At 47.1% G+C, this 18338-nt stretch overlaps 5 protein-coding genes across 6 annotated transcripts in view; 2 read left to right on the top strand and 3 right to left on the bottom strand.

The window, feature by feature from the left end:
* Window positions 1–579: 579 nt before the first annotated feature.
* On the bottom strand, window positions 580–4486 carry BDCG_17654 (lactoylglutathione lyase GLO1; the record flags this gene model as incomplete). The annotated part of the gene is made up of 7 exons (XM_045426747.1): window positions 4333–4486; window positions 4193–4228; window positions 3390–4103; window positions 3087–3258; window positions 2312–2331; window positions 1459–1819; window positions 580–1327 (listed from the first exon to the last, which is right to left on the bottom strand). The coding sequence occupies exons 1-7, from the start codon at window positions 4364–4366 to the stop codon at window positions 580–582; spliced, it is 2085 nt and encodes a 694-aa protein (XP_045282317.1). The 5' UTR covers window positions 4367–4486.
* A 328-nt stretch (window positions 4487–4814) lies between these two features.
* BDCG_07823 lies at window positions 4815–8155 on the top strand. 2 transcript variants are annotated; one of them, XM_045423606.1, is made up of 4 exons: window positions 4815–5666; window positions 5775–5833; window positions 5927–6946; window positions 7128–8153. In XM_045423606.1, the coding sequence occupies exons 1-3, from the start codon at window positions 5245–5247 to the stop codon at window positions 6931–6933; spliced, it is 1488 nt and encodes a 495-aa protein (XP_045282318.1). In that variant the 5' UTR covers window positions 4815–5244; the 3' UTR covers window positions 6934–6946; window positions 7128–8153. The 2 variants fall into 2 exon arrangements, with proteins under 2 accessions (XP_045282318.1, XP_045278970.1); XM_045423605.1 differs by having other exon boundaries at window positions 5927–8155.
* A 10-nt stretch (window positions 8156–8165) lies between these two features.
* Window positions 8166–10864, top strand: BDCG_07824 (phosphoglycerate dehydrogenase). Its single transcript, XM_045423607.1, has 3 exons — window positions 8166–8650; window positions 8905–9120; window positions 9197–10864. Exons 1-3 carry the CDS (start codon window positions 8392–8394, stop codon window positions 10528–10530), a joined length of 1809 nt encoding a protein of 602 aa, XP_045278971.1. The 5' UTR covers window positions 8166–8391; the 3' UTR covers window positions 10531–10864.
* A 143-nt stretch (window positions 10865–11007) lies between these two features.
* BDCG_07825 (PAB-dependent poly(A)-specific ribonuclease subunit pan2) lies at window positions 11008–15771 on the bottom strand. The gene is made up of 4 exons (XM_045423608.1): window positions 15222–15771; window positions 13819–15116; window positions 12645–13760; window positions 11008–12529 (listed from the first exon to the last, which is right to left on the bottom strand). Exons 1-4 carry the CDS (start codon window positions 15348–15350, stop codon window positions 11509–11511), a joined length of 3564 nt encoding a protein of 1187 aa, XP_045278972.1. The 5' UTR covers window positions 15351–15771; the 3' UTR covers window positions 11008–11508.
* A 671-nt stretch (window positions 15772–16442) lies between these two features.
* BDCG_07826 (signal transducing adaptor molecule) overlaps window positions 16443–18338 on the bottom strand; it is a gene marked incomplete at both ends in the record, with an annotated part of 2541 nt that continues 645 nt past the window's right edge. The window contains 3 exons of the mRNA XM_045423609.1: window positions 16443–17095; window positions 17218–17427; window positions 17598–18060. Coding sequence (XP_045278973.1) covers window positions 16443–17095; window positions 17218–17427; window positions 17598–18060 — 1326 coding nt within the window. The remainder of the gene's footprint in view (window positions 17096–17217; window positions 17428–17597; window positions 18061–18338) is intronic.

Here is an 18338-nt window from a genome sequence, read left to right on the forward strand (position 1 = left end):
TTCGTTTCGAGGATACCTACGATTGTTTTCTCACTACTAGTTCAACAGTTTGCTACGTCCACACATAGGGCTGCCTAGTTTGAATGGAGGCGGCGGACCAGGGATAGATGATATTTTTTTATAATGAATTAACTCTCATTCGTAGTTTTGACTTAGCTTAAAAATAACTATACCCTTTCGTTAAGGTTTTAATACTTGAAAGCTCCTTCTCCAACGCCCAAATAAATAAACAGAGATATAGAATACAATACGCCGGAAACAAAGAAAGCCGTAGTTATGCTATGCGTAGTCCACGGGAAGTTTCAATCATACCAGAAGTAAAAAGAGGAGTGAGAAAATGATTTATTAACTGAAATATGTCAGAAAAGCTGGACGTGGTATTTGTTTCGGACAATGTTTATTTAAAAAAAAAAAAAAAAAAAAAAAAAAAAAAAAAAAAAAAAAAAAAAAAAAAGGAAATACGCTGTAACGGCACATAGATAAAACAGAAATGAACTGGGTGCAATATGAACGAGACGGCAAAATGCAAACACGAAATATCAAAAGTGAGCCGAGAAGAATTAAAGCAAGCGATAGCAATCAGAAATCATCCGGATACTCAAGATCCTGTAGCTTGTTACTCAGGAACTTCCCCAGGGCAGCGGACTTGGATTCCAGGGCCAGAAGCACTGCAGGCGACGAGTCAAGATTCAGACTCGCGAGGCGGTCTAGGTCGTTGCTGCGGTCGATTTCCCACTGCAGCTGTAGCGCCGCGTCCGAGTCGTTATAAGCAGGTGTTAGAGGACGTTCTGCTGTTGCTGCTGAGGCTACCCTTTCGTGCAGCGCTGCTGCTGGTGTACAGGTTGGGTTGGGTGCTGATGATGCAAGACTCGTGGGATTAGGGTGGTCCATCGGGTGGCTGTCGAATGCTGTTGAGTAGGATTCGGCTCCGGCGGTGGCTCGTTCTGTATCGCTTGCTGCAGACCCAGGCGGTGCGCGGTCGCGTCCATCACCATTAGAGGATGGGGGCGGCTGTTGCTGGTCCTGCGGTGGGTTAATATGGCTGGGACCTACGACAGCGAGGAGGACTTTGTCTGCGATTTTGGTGACGACCGCGGCTAGGTTTTCGAATTCGAAGACTATCGACCCAACATCGCCTAATGGCACGGAGGGTGTTGTTACAAATGATGAGGGATGGCTGGAGGGGTTAACGCCAGTCAGGTTACCAGCGGGGGCATTTACTGCATATGATAAATACGCGGCGCCGTATGTCGCGCTCAGGTTTCGTAGTTTGCGTGCAGGAAGTGAGGAGGCATGCGCGAAAATGGCCCCATTTGTAGCGAATATCCTATGCAGGTTTTATCAGTGCCGAGACACTCCAGATTTACGTGATGACCTGATGAGGAGGGGATTCTTTTTCTCTCGAATACAAATAAATGTTATACATATACATATATACGTATATAAGAGGGAACTAACATAATAGAGGTAATCTCTGGGGGGCATAGGTTATCCTCTAGCAGGTTGGTCAGGGCTTCCGTGTCCAGCATTTTGATGCCCGGCAGCTCTGGGATCATCTCGGCAGGGTTGATATCGTCGAGTTCGGGGTCAGTGACATCAGTGCTGAAGGTCGATGATGTCTTGGTCGAAGAGCAGGAGCAGTCTTCGGGGAAGAAGAAACAGTTATCTATAAAGTCCTCTTCCTCGTCGTCGTATTCGATGGGTTCGCCGTCGCACTCGAGGAGATTCTGCGCGCACTTCACGTGACTTCTCTCCCATACAGGGACGAAGAACGGGTCTTCGAAGCAGTGGTACGAATCTGTATCGCTGGTGCCGGCGCCTGTATCTAGTTCGGTTATCGACATGTTCGCAGGAAGAGTCGCGACAGATACAAGTTCAGATCACAGGGGGGGGTCTGTATGAGGGGGAGCATGGCTCGTTGCGGATACATGCTGCTTGGGGAGTGTTTGCGGATGGGATGGCAGACACAGAGATATATAGATATATGCTCGGAGCATCCGTCACGCAGCATTTGTCTGTCCCACAAGAAACCCATGCAAAAAATACGAGAGGGCTGGCAGAAGAAACAACAGAAAAAGCAAAGAGATAGTTGGGGCCGCTGGAGGGAAAAGGTGGGCAAATGACACGGCCGGACAGGACAGCCCATTCATTGTCTGGGGATTTAAAGCCATAACTAACTAATAAGGGCGGCTTGAGTGGTAAAATCGGCTTGCAGGGAAATGTAAGAAATGGAGTCGCATGCATGCACGTGTCGGACGGAAACTGGGGATAAGGAAAAAGAAACGAAAAAGAAATAAAAAAATAACCATACCTGGAGGGCCTTCTAATGCGCTAAGGGACACGGAAAATCATGTGTTTGAGAAGGGTTTGTTGGTCGTCGTTGTTTATGATATAACATAACGGTGCAGCGTATCGTATTTATTATCTGCGTGGTTGGAACTTTGAGGATTTTTAGTTTAATATTATTTATTATATTATTTTAGCTAGCGAGAGCATTTGAGGCGAATACTATAACTACGCTATACGCAGTAAAATAACTACGAAGGGAGCCAACCAGATTGCAGGTTGGTTTGTCACTTGGTCAGTTCGAGTCACTATAATATTCCGCGGGGAAATATAAAAGCAAAAAAAGAAAAAGAAAAGAAGCCCGTCATCTAGTTAGTTAGTTACTAGTTAACTAACTTATTAGAGCCTGATATGATATGGGATATTTATTAATATGGTTGGTTTCTTCTTCCTCCGTGGGGGTTGGATATCCATTCAGCCAGGCGCCTCACACGACCAATTCCCTGCCTCTTGAGCTTACAAAATAAAACATCATAACTAGTTAATAATAATAACTAATACATTCATCAGTCTGTGCATATTAGTTTAATCGAATTGGTTTTAGCTAGTTAACTATGAAACTAGCTGACTTATTCTTAGATTCCCCATCATCTTGCGCGGCCATACAAGCCAGGGGTCAAGGGTTTATTTACTGTGTACGGAGTAGTCAGGCCGCCTCCAAATGCTGCGAGGCAAACACGCCGCCTGCTGAGGTATTTAACGCGGGGAAGTGCTGAGAGTTCATCCCACGACCTCTTTACCAATTACTTCGATTTTTCAACTTCTCGTTCTGGATGATCTCGATCCAGTATCCGTCTGGGTCAAGCACGAAGGCTACGTTCTTCATGCGCCCGTCTGTCAGTCGCTTTTTCCAGGCCACTTTTTGCTCCTCCAAACGAGCACACGCAGCGTCTAGATCGTCCACTGACACGCCTGCACGGTAGGGAAATTGATTAGCTTTTTTGGCTAGGCCTTCATGAGGTTTCTCTCTCTCTTTTTTTTTGGGGGGGGGGGGGGGGGAGGGGGAGGAAGGGGATTGAATATCTTAATCTTAAATCACGTACAGATATGCCCGAAACCCTGAGGCTCTGCGTTGCCATCATGATAGACCTTCCCTTCCTGCTTTTCTGTGCCGTAAATCCATGTCAATTCCACCAAACCCTCCCAGTCCGCGGTGGGATTGGCAGTGCCCTCTTGGAGCGACGGATTGGACGCGGGATAGGCGAGTAAAAACCGCTTCCCTTCCCCATTCTCAAGCTCGGCCGTGTGGACAAGAGTCATGCCTAAAACTTCCTGGTAGAATTTCAAACTTTTTTGAGAGTCCTTGACCCTGAGCATAGTGTGGTTCAGCCGATAGGTGGATGGATCCGACTGTCCAACGGCTGCATCCGTTTCGTGTTTCCAACTGATAGCTATCCAATATCCGTCTGGATCCTTCACGATGGCCTGGTTCTGGGTCTTCCCTTCGCCAATCTTCTTCTGGAACACATACCCGGCATCCTCAAGGCGTTTACATGCCAGCTCGAGATTATCAACGGAGATTCCGAGATGACCGAATCCGCAGTGTGGTTCTGTGTTGCCGTTCGTGATTGCGTACGAAGGGTCATCCTCTGTGCCGTAGTTGTGAGTAAGTTCGACGACGCCGTTCCTGTCCGACCAGTGGTTTGAACCCGAGAGGGACTGGGGGCCGTTGTATGCCAGGAAGTAGAGGGAGAATTTGTTCTCGGGGAAATCGATCTTGTTGATGAGGGAGAGGCCGAGGAACTCGTAAAATTCAACTAGTCACACACAACAAACAACGATTGTATTAGATTTTGTTAACCTATCACCACGGAGACGAGACAGGGAGTCAAATGGGGGTAGGTACCTGATCTCTTTGGGTCCTTCACCCGAAGCATAGAATCTAATAAAGGGACAAAGATCAGTCAGCGCAGCCCTCGAGGAGGTAGAAGCAGCAGCAGTAGCACCAGTAGCACCAGTAAGACCAATAATGGGGACATATCATACGGTTCAATTTGTATGTGGAAGTGTCTGTCGCCATGATTTCTGTCGCAGTGATATACGGATATCAACGTGCGGATGTCAGTGCCAAAAAGAGAAAATGACATCATTGGGGGGAATAGTTAGTTTAACTAACCCAGCTGGGCTTATTATGAAGAGCAGAACAAAGTAATGGGGCCGGAGAGTTGGTGTAGAAGCAGAGCAGAAAAGAGAGAATCCGCTATTGTTGAACAAAAATGGAAGAAATAGAATATATGGAAGCAGTTTGGCGTCGGGCGGGGGCTTTGACGGAAAGGAAGCGGGAGGATGGCATTTCATTATTACTATTATTAACTTTATTATTATTATTGTCCATGGATCATCGTCATCACCATTAACTAGCCTGTTATTTAGTTTAACTAAGTTAGTTAACTTAAGCTCTTTAGTAGTTAAAGGCCTGTACGGAGTAGTTAGGTTACAATGGTTGCCGGTCAACGCAGCATGCTATTCAATAATACAAAGTGGATATTGATGGTAGTTTGTTCCTCTATATTCCGTACAGAACAATAATTAATTGACTAATAGTAGTAGTATTGACGTTTAACCCTATATAAATTGCACTCCTCTTCCTCTGCTCGACTGCACCGACTCGCGCTCGGCTAAATAACCCCCCCCTGCTCCGAGCCGACGGGATGTTTGCCGAACCGCAAACCCTTTCCCCCCGCAACAACTTCATCGCTGCTCCAGACATGGTCAGCTTCAAAAGGATACTGTATACATGTTAATAATAATCATTATGTTCAATCTTCTATGATCTCTGTCGTTTCCTTTCTCATTCTCTTTCCTTGACATCATCCTTACAACCCTCCTCGTCAATTGAAAGCCCGATTTCCCCCAGATAATACCTCCGCTTCTCCTCCCTATCAACAAACCGCAACCATGAGCCTCCCCTCTATAAGAATAGCTCCATCTGCCGCTTCAAGGGCTCTCAATCTCCTCCGGACTGTCCAATTCACTCACCCTCCAACATGTCCCTGCCACTCCAACCCTGCGCATCACCACCACCATCGCCATGCCTCCCCCATATCCAAGCATGTCCGCAATCTTGCAACCCCCATCGATCCCTCCCACCAGAAGGAATATGCCTTTGAAATGGCCGCCTCGAGTATCCGATTTGGGCCAGGTTCCACCAAGGAGGTTGGCATGGATTTCAAAAACTTGGGCGCTAAGCGTGTCTGTATCGTGACGGATTCAAATATCGCCAAGTTAGACCCCATGAAGCACGCAATCGAGGCTCTGACGAAAGAAGGCGTGGAATTTACCGTATATGATAAAGTTCGCGTTGAGCCAAAGGATTATTCGTGAGTTTTGTAATCCTCCAACGTTCCGTTGTCCCCTGAGGATCTAACTTGGTAGTAGGTGGAAAATAAGTGGAAAATACGTTGCTGACGGGTCGTTGCCTGAAATAGAATCAAAGATGCCATTGCCTTTGCGAAACCATACAACGCTGATGCATTTCTTGCCGTAGGTACGTTTCATATATATATAAAAGTGAATTAAAAAAGCAGTTAACTACTGTTGGCCCTTCTAGCTAACCCAACCGTATCCCTGATTTTTTTAGGTGGCGGGTCCGTCATCGACACGGCGAAACTCATGAATCTATATTGTATCTATCCGGAAGCCGACTTCCTAGACTTCGTAAACGCCCCCCTTGGAAAAGGATTGCCAATTACGAGGACACTCAAACCTCTGATCGCCGTGCCCACCACTGCCGGTACGGGCGCTGAAACCACAGGTACCGCCATTTTCGACTTGGTTTCCAAGAAGGCGAAAACAGGCGTTGCACACAGAAACCTGAAGCCTACGCTGGGCATATGTGATCCTCTCAACACACGAACCATGCCATCGCAAGTTCATGCTTCCTCCGGTTTGGATGTCCTCTGCCATTCCCTGGAGTCTTGGACCGCGATTCCCTACAACGAGAGAACGCCGAGACCAACCAACCCAATCAACCGTCCCGCCTACCAGGGTGCAAACCCAATCTCGGACATTTTCTCCCTGCAAGCGCTACGTAGTACGGTCAAGTATCTTCCTCGTGCTGTTAAGAACCCAGATGACACTGAAGCCCAAAGCCAAATGCTTCTCGCTGCAACGCTGGCTGGCGTGGGCTTCGGGAATGCCGGTGTCCATCTCTGCCACGGGATGAGCTACCCCATCTCCGGACAGAATCCGGGATATAAGCACCCAGGATATGCTGTGGGCCACGATATCATTCCCCACGGCGTGTCTGTTGCAGTCACTGCGCCAGCTGTTTTCAAGTTCACGGCGGCCAGCAACCCGGACCGCCACCTTGCTGCAGCGGAAGCTTTTGGGGTGGACATTTCAAATATGAAAAGAGAGAGCGCCGGTGAGGTGCTGGGTGAAGCAGTGGCTGAGTTCCTGATCGGGCTTGGAGACCAACCACGCGGGCTAAAGGAGCTTGGGTTCAACTCTAGCAATCTGGACGACCTGATCGAGGGGACTATTCCACAGCAGCGCGTGTTGAACCTGGCCCCCAGCCTGAGCAAAGAACTGGGTGCGGAGAAAGAAGAACTGAGAAGGCTTTTCGAGGAATCGATGGAGTATTAGTAGGCTATAAGAAGTAAGCTTCCTGTATGATCTAAGTTACTTTCTATTGCTTTTCATTTTCCCATACCGTATTTTTTTCTTTTTTCTTTTCTTTTCCCCCTTTTTCTTCCAATACATTCCTGGTAAACCATTGGACTGCAAACTACATGTATTAGAATAAGAATGTCGAGTTAGTAATAACAGCAAAAACTTAGTTCCCGGAGTTTTTCCCAGTACAAATAACCTCTGCCTGTCTATGCCCAACAGTAACGGATACCCGTGCTGTATCCCGGCGGCTACGCCTGGAAACTCGATTCGTCGCTGGGGACTAATATCAAGGGGGATAAAATTGGCTTCAAGTCGTCAACCGTGGTTGGTGTCTGGCCTGACTCAATCCTTCAGCATAAGGCTGGCGTCACATTCATGCAACATTCGGACCTTGCGAGGAGGAGTCGTTGCTTACTTATTGAGTCTTCAGACTACTCATCGATAAGTTTAGGAGAACATAGGTTGATGACACGGTGTGCTGGAAGTTTGAACGTAGTTGCAGGATATGCCTACAGCCTGTTGCTTGGAAATTTAACATTTTGTTCCAGTTCAGTTGAGAGGAACTTGCCCTCTTAAGGTTTCATTCAACTCCAGACGATTAGCTTATTTGAAGGGCCATTCCTCAATACTCACCCTCCAAGTTACAGTAGCTACATCGAACTGGGAGTTAAATAATGCAAGCCGACCTCCCAGCCCTTCTCCAGGCCCCCAGTTCCGATTTCACCTTGAAAGCCCACTCCACTGCTGGAAGAAACGGTTCCAAACCAAAATGAGACAAATCAGGTTAACTAATAGAAATTCTTATCTATCAGGCAGGGTTCACAAGGGGACGGCAGAACGTCCAACTAGCCCATTCGCTGCGCCCAATAATACCCCGGACTGTGCTGTGCCTAAGGCAGTTAACTTACTCCGGGGAGATTGTGAGCGATTGGGTGTTGGCTTGTTGAATTGTTTGAATATTGAATTTCCGGCTGGCTAGAGATTGAATACTGATGCATGCATTGTGGCACTGAATTGTCCCCCCCCTCCTATCCCCCTCTCCCCCTCTCCCTAGTGTGTTCTTGTTCTTATACCTAAAGCTTTTCGCGGATTCATGGGGCTGTGCGCCTTTCCGGAAATGAGGAGAAGCTGAGCTGTTTAGGCCGGAGGATGGTTATGCAGAGAGGTAAGTAAGTTAAAAAAGTACAGTACAAGATAATATTAATATATATATATATATATATATATATATGCGCGTGTGTTTGTTTGTGTGATCTCTCTGTCTCTCTCTCTCTCTTTCTTCCATCTTCCATTTCTTCCACTTCTGCTGCTGTCAGCGTCGAAAATAAGTATCTACATTTTGAGCATAGCATATTTCTGTTTCTCAGGGTAGTCAGTCAATCAATCCCACTTAAAAGATCTATTCAATTCATCCATCTATCCGTTTCCCCCATGCCTCTACTCTCAAATGATGCGGTGCGAGCTAAAGTGCTGGTCCCAGAGAAGTTGTCTCCTGACGGCCTGTCACTGCTCAAATCTACCCTGAATGTTCACGAGAGGACGGACCTCAGCCCGGACGAGTTGGTGAAAATCATCCCCGACTACCAAGCATTGCTTGTACGTTCGGAGACTAAAGTCACTGCGGAGGTGTTGCAGGCGGGGAAGAATCTGAAGGTTGTTGGGAGAGCAGGCGTTGGTGTTGATAACGTTGGTGAGAATGACTCTTATATTCTTCTGTTTAGCTACTCCGTTTCTCTTCATCCTACGCATTTACTTTTTTCTTTTTCTTTTTCTTTTTCTTTTTTTTTTTTTTTTTTTTTTTTTTTTTTTTTTTTTTTTTTTTTTTTTTTTTTGGTCCCTCCGAGGAATAGTCAACTTGGTTATGCAATGCTCCCATCCAAACGGTCCAATATCTCATGTAGTCTCGAAGAACACAGAACACCACTGACCCCCCTTTTGTTATAGACGTTGCTGCTGCAACCAAACTTGGGATCGTGGTCATAAACTCCCCCTCCGGAAATGTTGGGGCTGCTGCCGAGCATACGATAGCGTTGATGCTTTCCATGGCCAGAAACATCCCTAATGGTTGCTCAAGCCTCAAAGATGGGAAATGGGAAAGGAGTCGATTAGTGGGTGTTGAAGTTAAAGGGAAGACCCTAGGAATTATCGGCCTGGGAAAAGGTACGAGCTGCATTGATCCAATTTTGAACATAAACCCCCTGAGAGAGCAATTCCTCATACGGTGTGTTCTTTATAGTTGGCTTGATAGTTGCGCGACTCGCCAAAGGGCTAGGGATGAAGGTGAATGCTGTCGATCCCTATGCTTCTGCTGCGGTTGCAGAATCCGCGTCTGTGAACCTTCTACCTTCCCTTGATGCACTGCTGCCGACAGTAGATTTCCTCACGATTCATACACCTTTGATCGCATCAACGAGGGGAATGATATCATCCGCAGAGCTTTCGCAGTTGAAAAGAGGCGCTCGTGTACTAAATGTCGCTCGTGGCGGAACTTTTGACGAAACTTCTCTTCTCGAAGCCCTAGAATCAGGCCATTTGGCTGGAGCGGCAATTGATGTTTTTACATCAGAGCCTCCAGCTATTGGTTCCAGTGCCGCAAAACTCATTGCCCATCCCCGTGTTTTGGCGACCCCACATCTTGGTGCCTCTACAGTTGAAGCACAGGAGAATGTCTCCATTGATGTCTGCGAACAGGTTCTCCAGATATTGAGCGGTGCCCTCCCTCGAAGTGCCGTGAATGCGCCCTTGATTTTGCCGGAAGTATACAAGAAGCTCCAACCATTTGTACATCTCGTAGAGAAAATGGGGAGCCTATATATCCAGCATTTCACATCTGCCGCCACATCTACGGCAAATAGCAGCACATTTGACATGATCTACGAAGGGGAGATTTCTGGGATTAATAATACAAAACCCCTCTTTGCAGCTCTGATCAAGGGGCTCATTGCTCCGATTAGTAGCACGGCGGGCGTCAACGTAAATATCGTCAACGCAGAGCTCATTGCAAAGGAACGTGGCATTGTTGTCAACGAGCGATTCTCCCGCGATCCAGCATCGCATTCTTACTCTTCTCTCATCACACTGGTGGCCCACCCGCCCTCGCGCGCATCTTCCCGTCCACCGCCTGATGTTGCAAGTTCCGTGCCTGCACCAAAAGCGGTCCCCGGGCAGCAGCAAATCATATCCGGGACATGCTCGCAGTCTCAGCCATTAATATCTCGTCTCGGTCGATTTGCTACGTCCTTCGTTCCCGATGGTACGTTACTCATTTGTCACAACTACGATTCTCCCGGAAAAATTGGAGTTGTCGGAAGCATCTTGGGGAAGGAAGGCGTTAATATCAACTTTATGGGCGTGGCCCCTGTCTCAAAAGGTCTATTGGAGTGCGAGAGAATCGCAGCTACCAGTGAGCCTAAGAGTCAGGATATGAGCCAACCTGACACGAGGGATAAGTATGAGGTAGAGCACGAGGCATTAATGATTCTTGGAGTTGATAAGGCCGTAGAAGAGGGTGTAGTCAAGGCCCTTGTGGAGGAAGGGGGGGTATTAAGTGCAAGTGTCGTTTCCCTTTGAGAAAAGAACGCGTGCGTGGTTGGCGGGCTGATTTAAATGCTGTCTGTTGCCTTGTTTGTTTCTCCAAATGATACTGGCTGGCACCCTTCAACTCACATTTCCCAGGATTTCCCTTACAAGCCATCCTTTGATCTATTGTGCTCGAGCATCTAGGGTCTTCAGTTTTCCTATGTTCGTTCGACTAAGTGGATAAAGTGGACTTCGACCTGTTATGTGAGAAATAAAAAGATATATAGAGATTGCGTGTCGTAAGCTAGATGTCCAAATCCTGCTTCAAAGGGACTATTCTCTTCGGCCTGTTGTAGGCTATTCCCAGACTGAAACTAAGATGGTAGTCTGCAGCGCCGAAAACATGATATAGTTTCCAAAACTTGCACTTGGGCTGTATCCAATTTCGCAAGGTTGTTACCCTCCCCGAAACCAATCCCCCAACTCCCAGAAGGGAAAAAAAAAAAAAAAAAAAAAAAAAAAAAAAAAAAAAAAAAAAAAAAAAAAAAAAGAGGGATGCGAGTTTCAGGCCGATATGAACGAGTGTTAGAACGTTGGTTTGGCTATCCCGTGCCTTGAGTGGACACTTGAAAAGTTTTGGCTGATAGAATATGTTTGAGAAATGTTCTAGAGTAGCTTCCCAGGCGGTATCGCAAATGTGGAATCGGATAAAGTACTAAGATAAGTAGGTATGCGTGAAACGTGAGATAGACAGTTTACGGGCATGTTAGGATGTCCTTAGATAATTCATAATTCATTAAATGTGCGTGTATATTAGCCATACGTACATAGCGAGCAGCAAGTTGCATATAACCAATCGTTGATTATATATAAAAAAACAAACCCCTGAATAACGAATGCCAAGAGTTCGATGGGCTCTCAGATCCTGCCATAAAAATTCCAATTTTGCAAATTGTTCGACCAGAAACGGTATTATTATTTATAATGACACGTGATTTTTCAAATCGCAGCATTTATCTGGAAGAAGGCTCATCGCAGAGGGCTACCTCCAAAAATGTCCGGTATCTTGCTAGTGTTTCCTGTGAAACTACCATTGCTAGGAGTGAGGGCGGAAGATCTCCTGAATGATTGCCGCGGCGTCGACGGTGTACTACCATTCACACTCCCGCCTGAGCTAAGCGTTCCAGCTCCGACTACTGCTACGTCAGGTGTGTTGCGCCCACTGACAGGAAGTCGGGCTATAGCAGCTCCCGGCACAGTCGTAGCGGGGTTAGAATTAGGGGAATTCCGTGGAGGGGGTTTGAAACCCAGCTTAAAGCCTTCGCGGAATATCTCTTCAAGCATTTGCGATACAATACCCGCATCCTCGTATTCTTGGAACCTTTTCCAGAGTCGCAGGGCCATGCGAGCATCTTCGATTGAGTCATGACCTTCAGAACTAGATGTATTCGCGGTAACGTTGACAGGGGCAGCTTGAGCAGGTTCAGGCGAAGTGGTAGATGTGGTGGACTCCTGGATGTATTCCTTGAAAACAGCCCATGCAAGGTATCGTAAACTCAGGCGACGGTTTTTTGACGGGTGGAAAAACAAATACTGAGTATCCACAGTTTGTGATTTAGGAACTTGGATATTGATTTTACGGAAATCGGAAGCCAGACCATGACCGACGAAAATGCAGCCCAGATTCAAAAGAAGCCATAACTTCTTATATGCAACTTTTAAAGGAACAAGATTGTGGGAGCTGCTTCGTGGGTCCAAGTCGCCCGGTTTGATCCCTGAATACTGCGTGACATAATCGACAATTGGGTCCTTTATGGTGATGTAATCATCGATAAACGGGACACCTTCGGCGGTGCCAGAGCCTCGGATGACAGAAACACGTGCAAGTCCGCTTTTACTTGGGCGAACGATTTCCTGGGTTCCATCTGCTTTGACCTCAATTTCTGCCTTCTCTAAGTCCACAAATTCGGTATCGAGAGCAACTGGGGTTCCTGTGGAGGGCTTTTCATCAGGTTGCAGCACTCGGCAGGCCTCCGTTGGGCGATAATTACTGTAGGTAGGTTAGAGAAGAATAACGGTAACAGCGACAGAGGAAATGAATGCGTGGGTGGTAAATCCGCAGGGGGAAATAGAACCAAAAAAAATAAAAATATAACGAAACGCACTTCATAGACCACTCGTAAAACAACAGAGTGGTATCAAGTTCACTTTTCCAAGAATCATCCACGCCGTGTCGGGCAGTCTGGACTTGGTAAGCCAAACTGCAAGGCGACTTCCAAGACTGATTAAATGAAAACACCTCCTCTCGGCTAACTTCCGTCACGAGGAAATCGTTAAAAAGATGCCATCGGTTCTTGTCGTTCACATCACGCGAAGATATTGCGACGTTTATGAAAGAAACTAAGTGTGGCTTGTGGTGTTCCGGGATATCAATTTCAACCACAAGCCCTACCAGTTCGTATATTATAAGGCCGGGTGCACCATTCTTTCTGCGTGTTATAAGCTCCTCGCCTTCGAAGCATTGTATGCGGCCATCTTCAAGAATGATCCCAACCTCTTCGGGGAGCCACCCAGGCGTGCTCCATAATTGTCGGCTGTTCGGGTTATTTACGGATGCATTTATCATCAAAACCAGAGGCATCCGGTGAACCGTTTTTCGGATAGAAACTTGCTGATAGCGGCGACAGTGGCTGCACCAACCCCTATTTTGGGTTTCGCGCTCAATGCTAGATTTGAGTATATCAGGGAATCGATAGGAAGCATTGCGCCGTGCCTGCTTGGGGTCGATCGCGGGATAGTTTAGCTCATTGACAAATGCGTTTCCAGGTCGTACTGTCTCGTTGCGGCAGAGCATACAGCGGATTGACTCGACCGCATCAGTTGAGAGTGTATGGTCTAGTTCTTCAGAATGTGGAAACATCAATCGAAAATCGTGGGATATCTGATGCAGGAAAAACCGATTGACTGACTGAATAGTTGACGACAGGGACTTCGTGGTCAAATTGTCCTCAAGAAGACCAAGATTTGTTGCTTCTCGAAAACCACTGAAGGTTCTTAACAGGTTTGTTGCCTGGCAGTTTTGCCCGTTTGCTTTGTCGAGCATGTCAAACAGAAAACCCATTTCACACAGGAGACAGTTTTCGTATATGCAGTTCGTTGCTACATGGTGGAGGGCTAAATTTTTGACTAGTGGAATGAATTTAAACAGCTGAAGAAGAGGGTTTGCGAAGGAGTTGGCAATATGCGTCTCCAATCCCGAAAACACCGTGTTATTGTAATATCTAGATGGGAGCGGGGTTAGCATCCATTCGATGCGGAGTATTGAAAAACGTAACTAACCTAAAATCGAAATCATCCACTCCGAACTTGCTATACTTGATCTCGACATTACCATACTTTAAAAGTGGATCCTCCTCTGCCTCTTTATTAATGGCTATACTCTCTAATGTATCCGCAGTTTCACTCATATTATTGTCAAACTTGGCTTTTGCCTGAGCCCTTGCTCGCTCGCTTAAAAACTTTGGAGCAGCTAATGCCGGCTCCGCGGCGGGTTGTGCCCGCGTGCTTTCAACCTGATATCTCCTGGTCTTCCGTGGATTGGGGGCGTAATGCCCTATTTCCCCAGCGTGAAGATATGGAATAATGGCCTGATCAACTTGCGGAGGAATGCTTCCGATTTCAAAAACCAAGTGGCTCGGCCAGGCAGAGAGTAATCGCTCATGGTAGTATGGAATACCAATCACGTTCAAGGGGGTATCATTTGACCAATCTATCATAGGCGGCCGGGAGGGAACATCCGCGAACTCCGTTTCCTTGCTCATTTCGTTGAAATGGATTTTGGACGGGGAACCCCAGAGATGTATGAGGCATTCAGCATCGTTGACTGCGAGAGCTTCCCCTGAGGGTGAAATCTCAAGACCGAGCATAAATGTGACATTTGCCTGTCGCAGATTAATAGCATTAGGATTCATTAGATCAACTACTTGGAGCTGCCCGGTCTGGGAAGCTACGAAGCTTGTAGTCTGTAACTTTGGATGCATTCGGACGTACGCTGCACCAGCGTGAAACGGAATAGGGGGTAATGGGGCTAAGGTTTTTAAATCGTACACATTCGCCAAGGGGTCGACAATCGGAGATCCGAGATGTCGTACGGAAAAGCCGCACGTAACGAGGTAGTCGTTCCGCGCATCCATGTCGTTGACAACGGTACCATGTGCTTTCCAACTTTTCACGACACTGAAATCGGATAGACTCAGTGCATTAACAGAGCCAGTATCAGTCGCGGCACATAGGTAACGACTCTTTTTCATAATTGTGTAATTATGCTCCGTGTTTAATTTCTCGACAATTATTCCCTTGTCAACGTCAATGTGGAACATTACGGGTTGGCAGCCAGCAACAATAACCCTTGAAGCCTGCTTGGTGAAACTCATGCAACGGAGATCCTCCATTTCTTCGTGGGAGAGATGCCATATTGTCAGGCCACGGCGGGAGGTGAGATGCACGCTCTTAGAGGACACTGATAATACGCCTTTCTCATGGAATAGAAGCTGGCGAACAGGCCCTTCAGAAGCCGGGTGTGCTTTTACGGACGTATATCTCTGCAGCTCTGGCCCGTAGAAGGAAGTCACTCGTCCCTAACGATAATCAACATTGGATATGTATTAGCAAATTACTTGTCTAGGCGATGCGCTCTTGCGACGCATGTTATCCTAGATAGGGACTCGAGGCCGTGGTCTCACGAATTCATTTCCCGTCCACAGTAACTCCTGTGTGTCATCAAACGCAATCGTTGAGGCGACGGTCGGTAGGACATGGGGACCTGAAGGAGGGACCGCTATCCGGGATACCTCATCCCAGTCCGGATCCATCGTGCAGGCCGACGATGCCTCAGTTATTCGCCAGTGCTGTAGACGAAGCCGATATATTCTAGACCCAAGCGCTTTATAACTCGTCGTTGAGACGGGATAGCAACGTTGTTCGAATAATCCTACCCGTAGGGAAAAGGGCCCTCGGGGAACATCATGTTCGAGGAAAATTCCGGTAATAAAATTAGGGATGTTGAAGTGGTCGTTCACCGCAATCAGGAAAGAATATGTGTGAAGGTAAATGGAGAACGCAAGCAATGGATAGGAAGGAGGCGTTCCACGAAAGACCCGAATTCGCAAATGTTCACGCCAGTACACAAGATATCAATTACTTCCCGTTGACTTTGGTTCGCGCTTCGGTGCTTGGGTTAAGTCATCGCAACGCTGGCGAAAGTCGAGTTACAGTTATGTAAACTTAGGTAGCTGAGCAGGGCTCGCTGGGAGAACACAATGACACGTGACTCCAGCAGCTCCCCGCCCTGGTGTGCCCAATGAGCCGAGCGTGGCATTCCGAAACCAGTTTCATTCAATGCTAGAGTAAATAATTTAATTCAAGCCCGCTTTAGCAGTGGACTTCCAAAAGTGATTTAGATTAGCTATTATAACAATCAATACGTATCAACCCAAGTCGACATGGCTTGGGGGAGGAAGCTACAGGCTCATAAATATATGTAGGAATCGTGAGGTATAATCACACGCGAACTGACAGGAACCCAGTGACACCGCAAAAGCCGGTATGCAGGGTATACATCTAGTAGATGATACGGAAATTGAAAAAGACGGAGGCAGCAAGAATATTACTAGGACTATAAAGCATAGACTTTCATTCTCTTATACCAGAACAAACAAGAAAGTTTTAGTCAACTAGGAGAAAAACAACATAAAAGCAATGTCCGCAAAATTGGATTGACCTGTGAACTGTTTACAAAGAGGCAAATGAATACTAACTGGAGGAAATTCCGTAAACGCCTGCGTGCATCCTCCAACCAAGATCGCCGAAATCCTAGGGGCGGAGGATAGTAGAAAAGGTTTGCTATCTGCCCAATTTCCCATTGGGACATGGGTTGGAATCTTTGGCAAATGAAGAACACATATTTACCGATAGAAGGAACTTGGGTTTAGGTTTACGTTTGAAGAAGTTGCTTGTGGGCCGCTTGGTGGATGATAGGACTGGTAACTCCCACTGCCTGGTCCTGGCCGCGCTGCAGCAGGGGCTGTAGGGTACGGAGGCTGACCTGGACTACTGGATGGGACAGATGGAGGTGCTTGGTGAGGTTGGCTAGGAGCTGACGTAGCGAGCTGTTGATGCTGTTGAATATGTTGAGGTGGGTGTGATTGTGCAGTATAAGGTTGATTTAGAGATGGAGTTTGTGACTGGGGGTTACCCACAGGCGAGTATGGAAGAGAAGAAAAGTCAGCCGGCTGTGGTTGAACCTGGTGGCTTGGTTGATGGCTTGGCGAGTGGTAAGAATGTCGAATATTTGGCGGGACGCTGTCTTGCGGGGAGTCATATACTGATGTTCCAAGCTCCTGGGGGTGGTCGGAGGAATTCTGAGCGTGGTTATGAACAAGACCATTTGCTCCGTACGTGTCAGAGGGGGGTTGCTGCTGAGATTGTTGCAAGGGGCGTGTGCCGCTGGGTGTTCGTTGTCTGGTATCAGGAGTCTGCACATTGTTCGGGTAGGGGAGCGGAACTTGCTCGGAGCTGTAGAACGGAGTTTGGCTAGATTGGAAAGGTTTTGGGCCGTCTATGTATTTGTGAGCAGCGGAAGTACTTTCAAAAGGAGAACCCTAATAAAGATAGCCAAATCAAGGGGGAAGGAAATGATACAGAAGCCACGAAAGCGCAGATAGGTGCAAAATTTCATACCTTGTGGGTGAGCGGCATAGTAATGATGGGCTTCGTCCTGTTGAACCCCCTGAGGGTATCCAGGGGATGCACTTTGCACTGGATAGCTGTATGCAGACTGTGGCGGCCGTCCGTAATGCGGCTGTGATGGATGGGCCATCGAGGCCTCTAGAAGGGATTCGTAGTCTCTTCGAGCTTTGATGAACTTTTCATTAAGTTGGGTAAAGTCGTCTTCAAGATGGTTAGCAAATAGTGTTGAGAAAACAGCCCAAATCTAAATACTCACCTTTCTTCTGTGAGTACTTTCCAATCAATTCAATAAGTTTTGGGCGTATGGCAAGCGTAGAATGATATAGAGTTGTGATTTTCGTCGTTCTCCTGGACGTTCAATTCTGAACTACTGGTGCTCAAAAGCGTCAAAAGTTTCTCTACATTTTTTATTTCGGCGAAAACTTCAGCCTCCATTTGAGCTTCTCTTTGGAGCTCCTCTTGGGTGGGATCTGATAGTTTCTCAACATAGTTAAGGGGGAAGATTCCGGTTTGGCCCCGCAGAGAACCTTTCCACCAATCTTTGTAAACAGATTCGAGCACCGCAATAACATCACCCTTGCGGAACTGGAGTTCTCCGGGCTCAGATGGTTGAAAGTCATATAGGGCTCGAACCCGAGAAACGGTGGCTGCGGTAGTACCTGATGGAAGAAGCTGGGACGGTGCAGGCTGGCCCTGGCTATCCTGACTGGTCGTACGCTGTGCAGCGGTGTTGTTCTGGGTTGAAGAAGAAGAAGATTTATCCTTAATAGACAATGCGAGCGCCATCTGAAGTTCCTCTTCCTCCTTCTGCCGGTCAAAATCGGTAATTTGCCGCTTCGTTGGTTTCGACGGTGGTTAAAGATTTGGATCTGTTAAATAAATAAACCTGTTAAACAAGAAACAGTAACGAACAGAGAACTCGAACAAAGTCGGTACAAGACAGCCGTCTACTCACTCTGCGACTTGAGTTTCATATAAGCCTGCTCCATAATACGGAAGTCAGGATTGCTAGAACACATCTCTGTGCATTCTTCCATCCGATCTAGTATCTTCGCCTTCATTGGTGGGGTGTGGTCTATCTGACGTGTATCTTTTCATTATATGGGTCTCTT

Source organism: Blastomyces dermatitidis (genome assembly GCF_000003525.1).
Source record: "Blastomyces dermatitidis ER-3 genomic scaffold supercont1.9, whole genome shotgun sequence".
Taxonomy (NCBI): Eukaryota; Fungi; Ascomycota; class Eurotiomycetes; order Onygenales; family Ajellomycetaceae; genus Blastomyces; species Blastomyces dermatitidis.

Excerpts from the sequence above, each read along its gene's own strand:
- BDCG_07823 (XM_045423605.1), top strand. The coding sequence starts at position 5,245 with ATGAGCCTCCCCTCTATAAGAATAGCTCCATCTGCCGCTTCAAGGGCT. Across the intron at positions 5,667-5,774 it reads GTTGAGCCAAAGGATTATTC|AATCAAAGATGCCATTGCCT; the intron begins GTGAGTTTTGTA and ends TGCCTGAAATAG. Across the intron at positions 5,834-5,926 it reads TGATGCATTTCTTGCCGTAG|GTGGCGGGTCCGTCATCGAC; the intron begins GTACGTTTCATA and ends TGATTTTTTTAG.
- BDCG_07824 (XM_045423607.1), top strand. The coding sequence starts at position 8,392 with ATGCCTCTACTCTCAAATGATGCGGTGCGAGCTAAAGTGCTGGTCCCA. Across the intron at positions 8,651-8,904 it reads CGTTGGTGTTGATAACGTTG|ACGTTGCTGCTGCAACCAAA; the intron begins GTGAGAATGACT and ends CTTTTGTTATAG. Across the intron at positions 9,121-9,196 it reads AATTATCGGCCTGGGAAAAG|TTGGCTTGATAGTTGCGCGA; the intron begins GTACGAGCTGCA and ends TGTTCTTTATAG.
- BDCG_07825 (XM_045423608.1), bottom strand. The coding sequence starts at position 15,350 with ATGGATCCGGACTGGGATGAGGTATCCCGGATAGCGGTCCCTCCTTCA. Across the intron at positions 15,117-15,221 it reads TGTGGACGGGAAATGAATTC|GGACGAGTGACTTCCTTCTA; the intron begins GTGAGACCACGG and ends GATTATCGTTAG. Across the intron at positions 12,530-12,644 it reads TTTTACGAGTGGTCTATGAA|TAATTATCGCCCAACGGAGG; the intron begins GTGCGTTTCGTT and ends ACCTACCTACAG.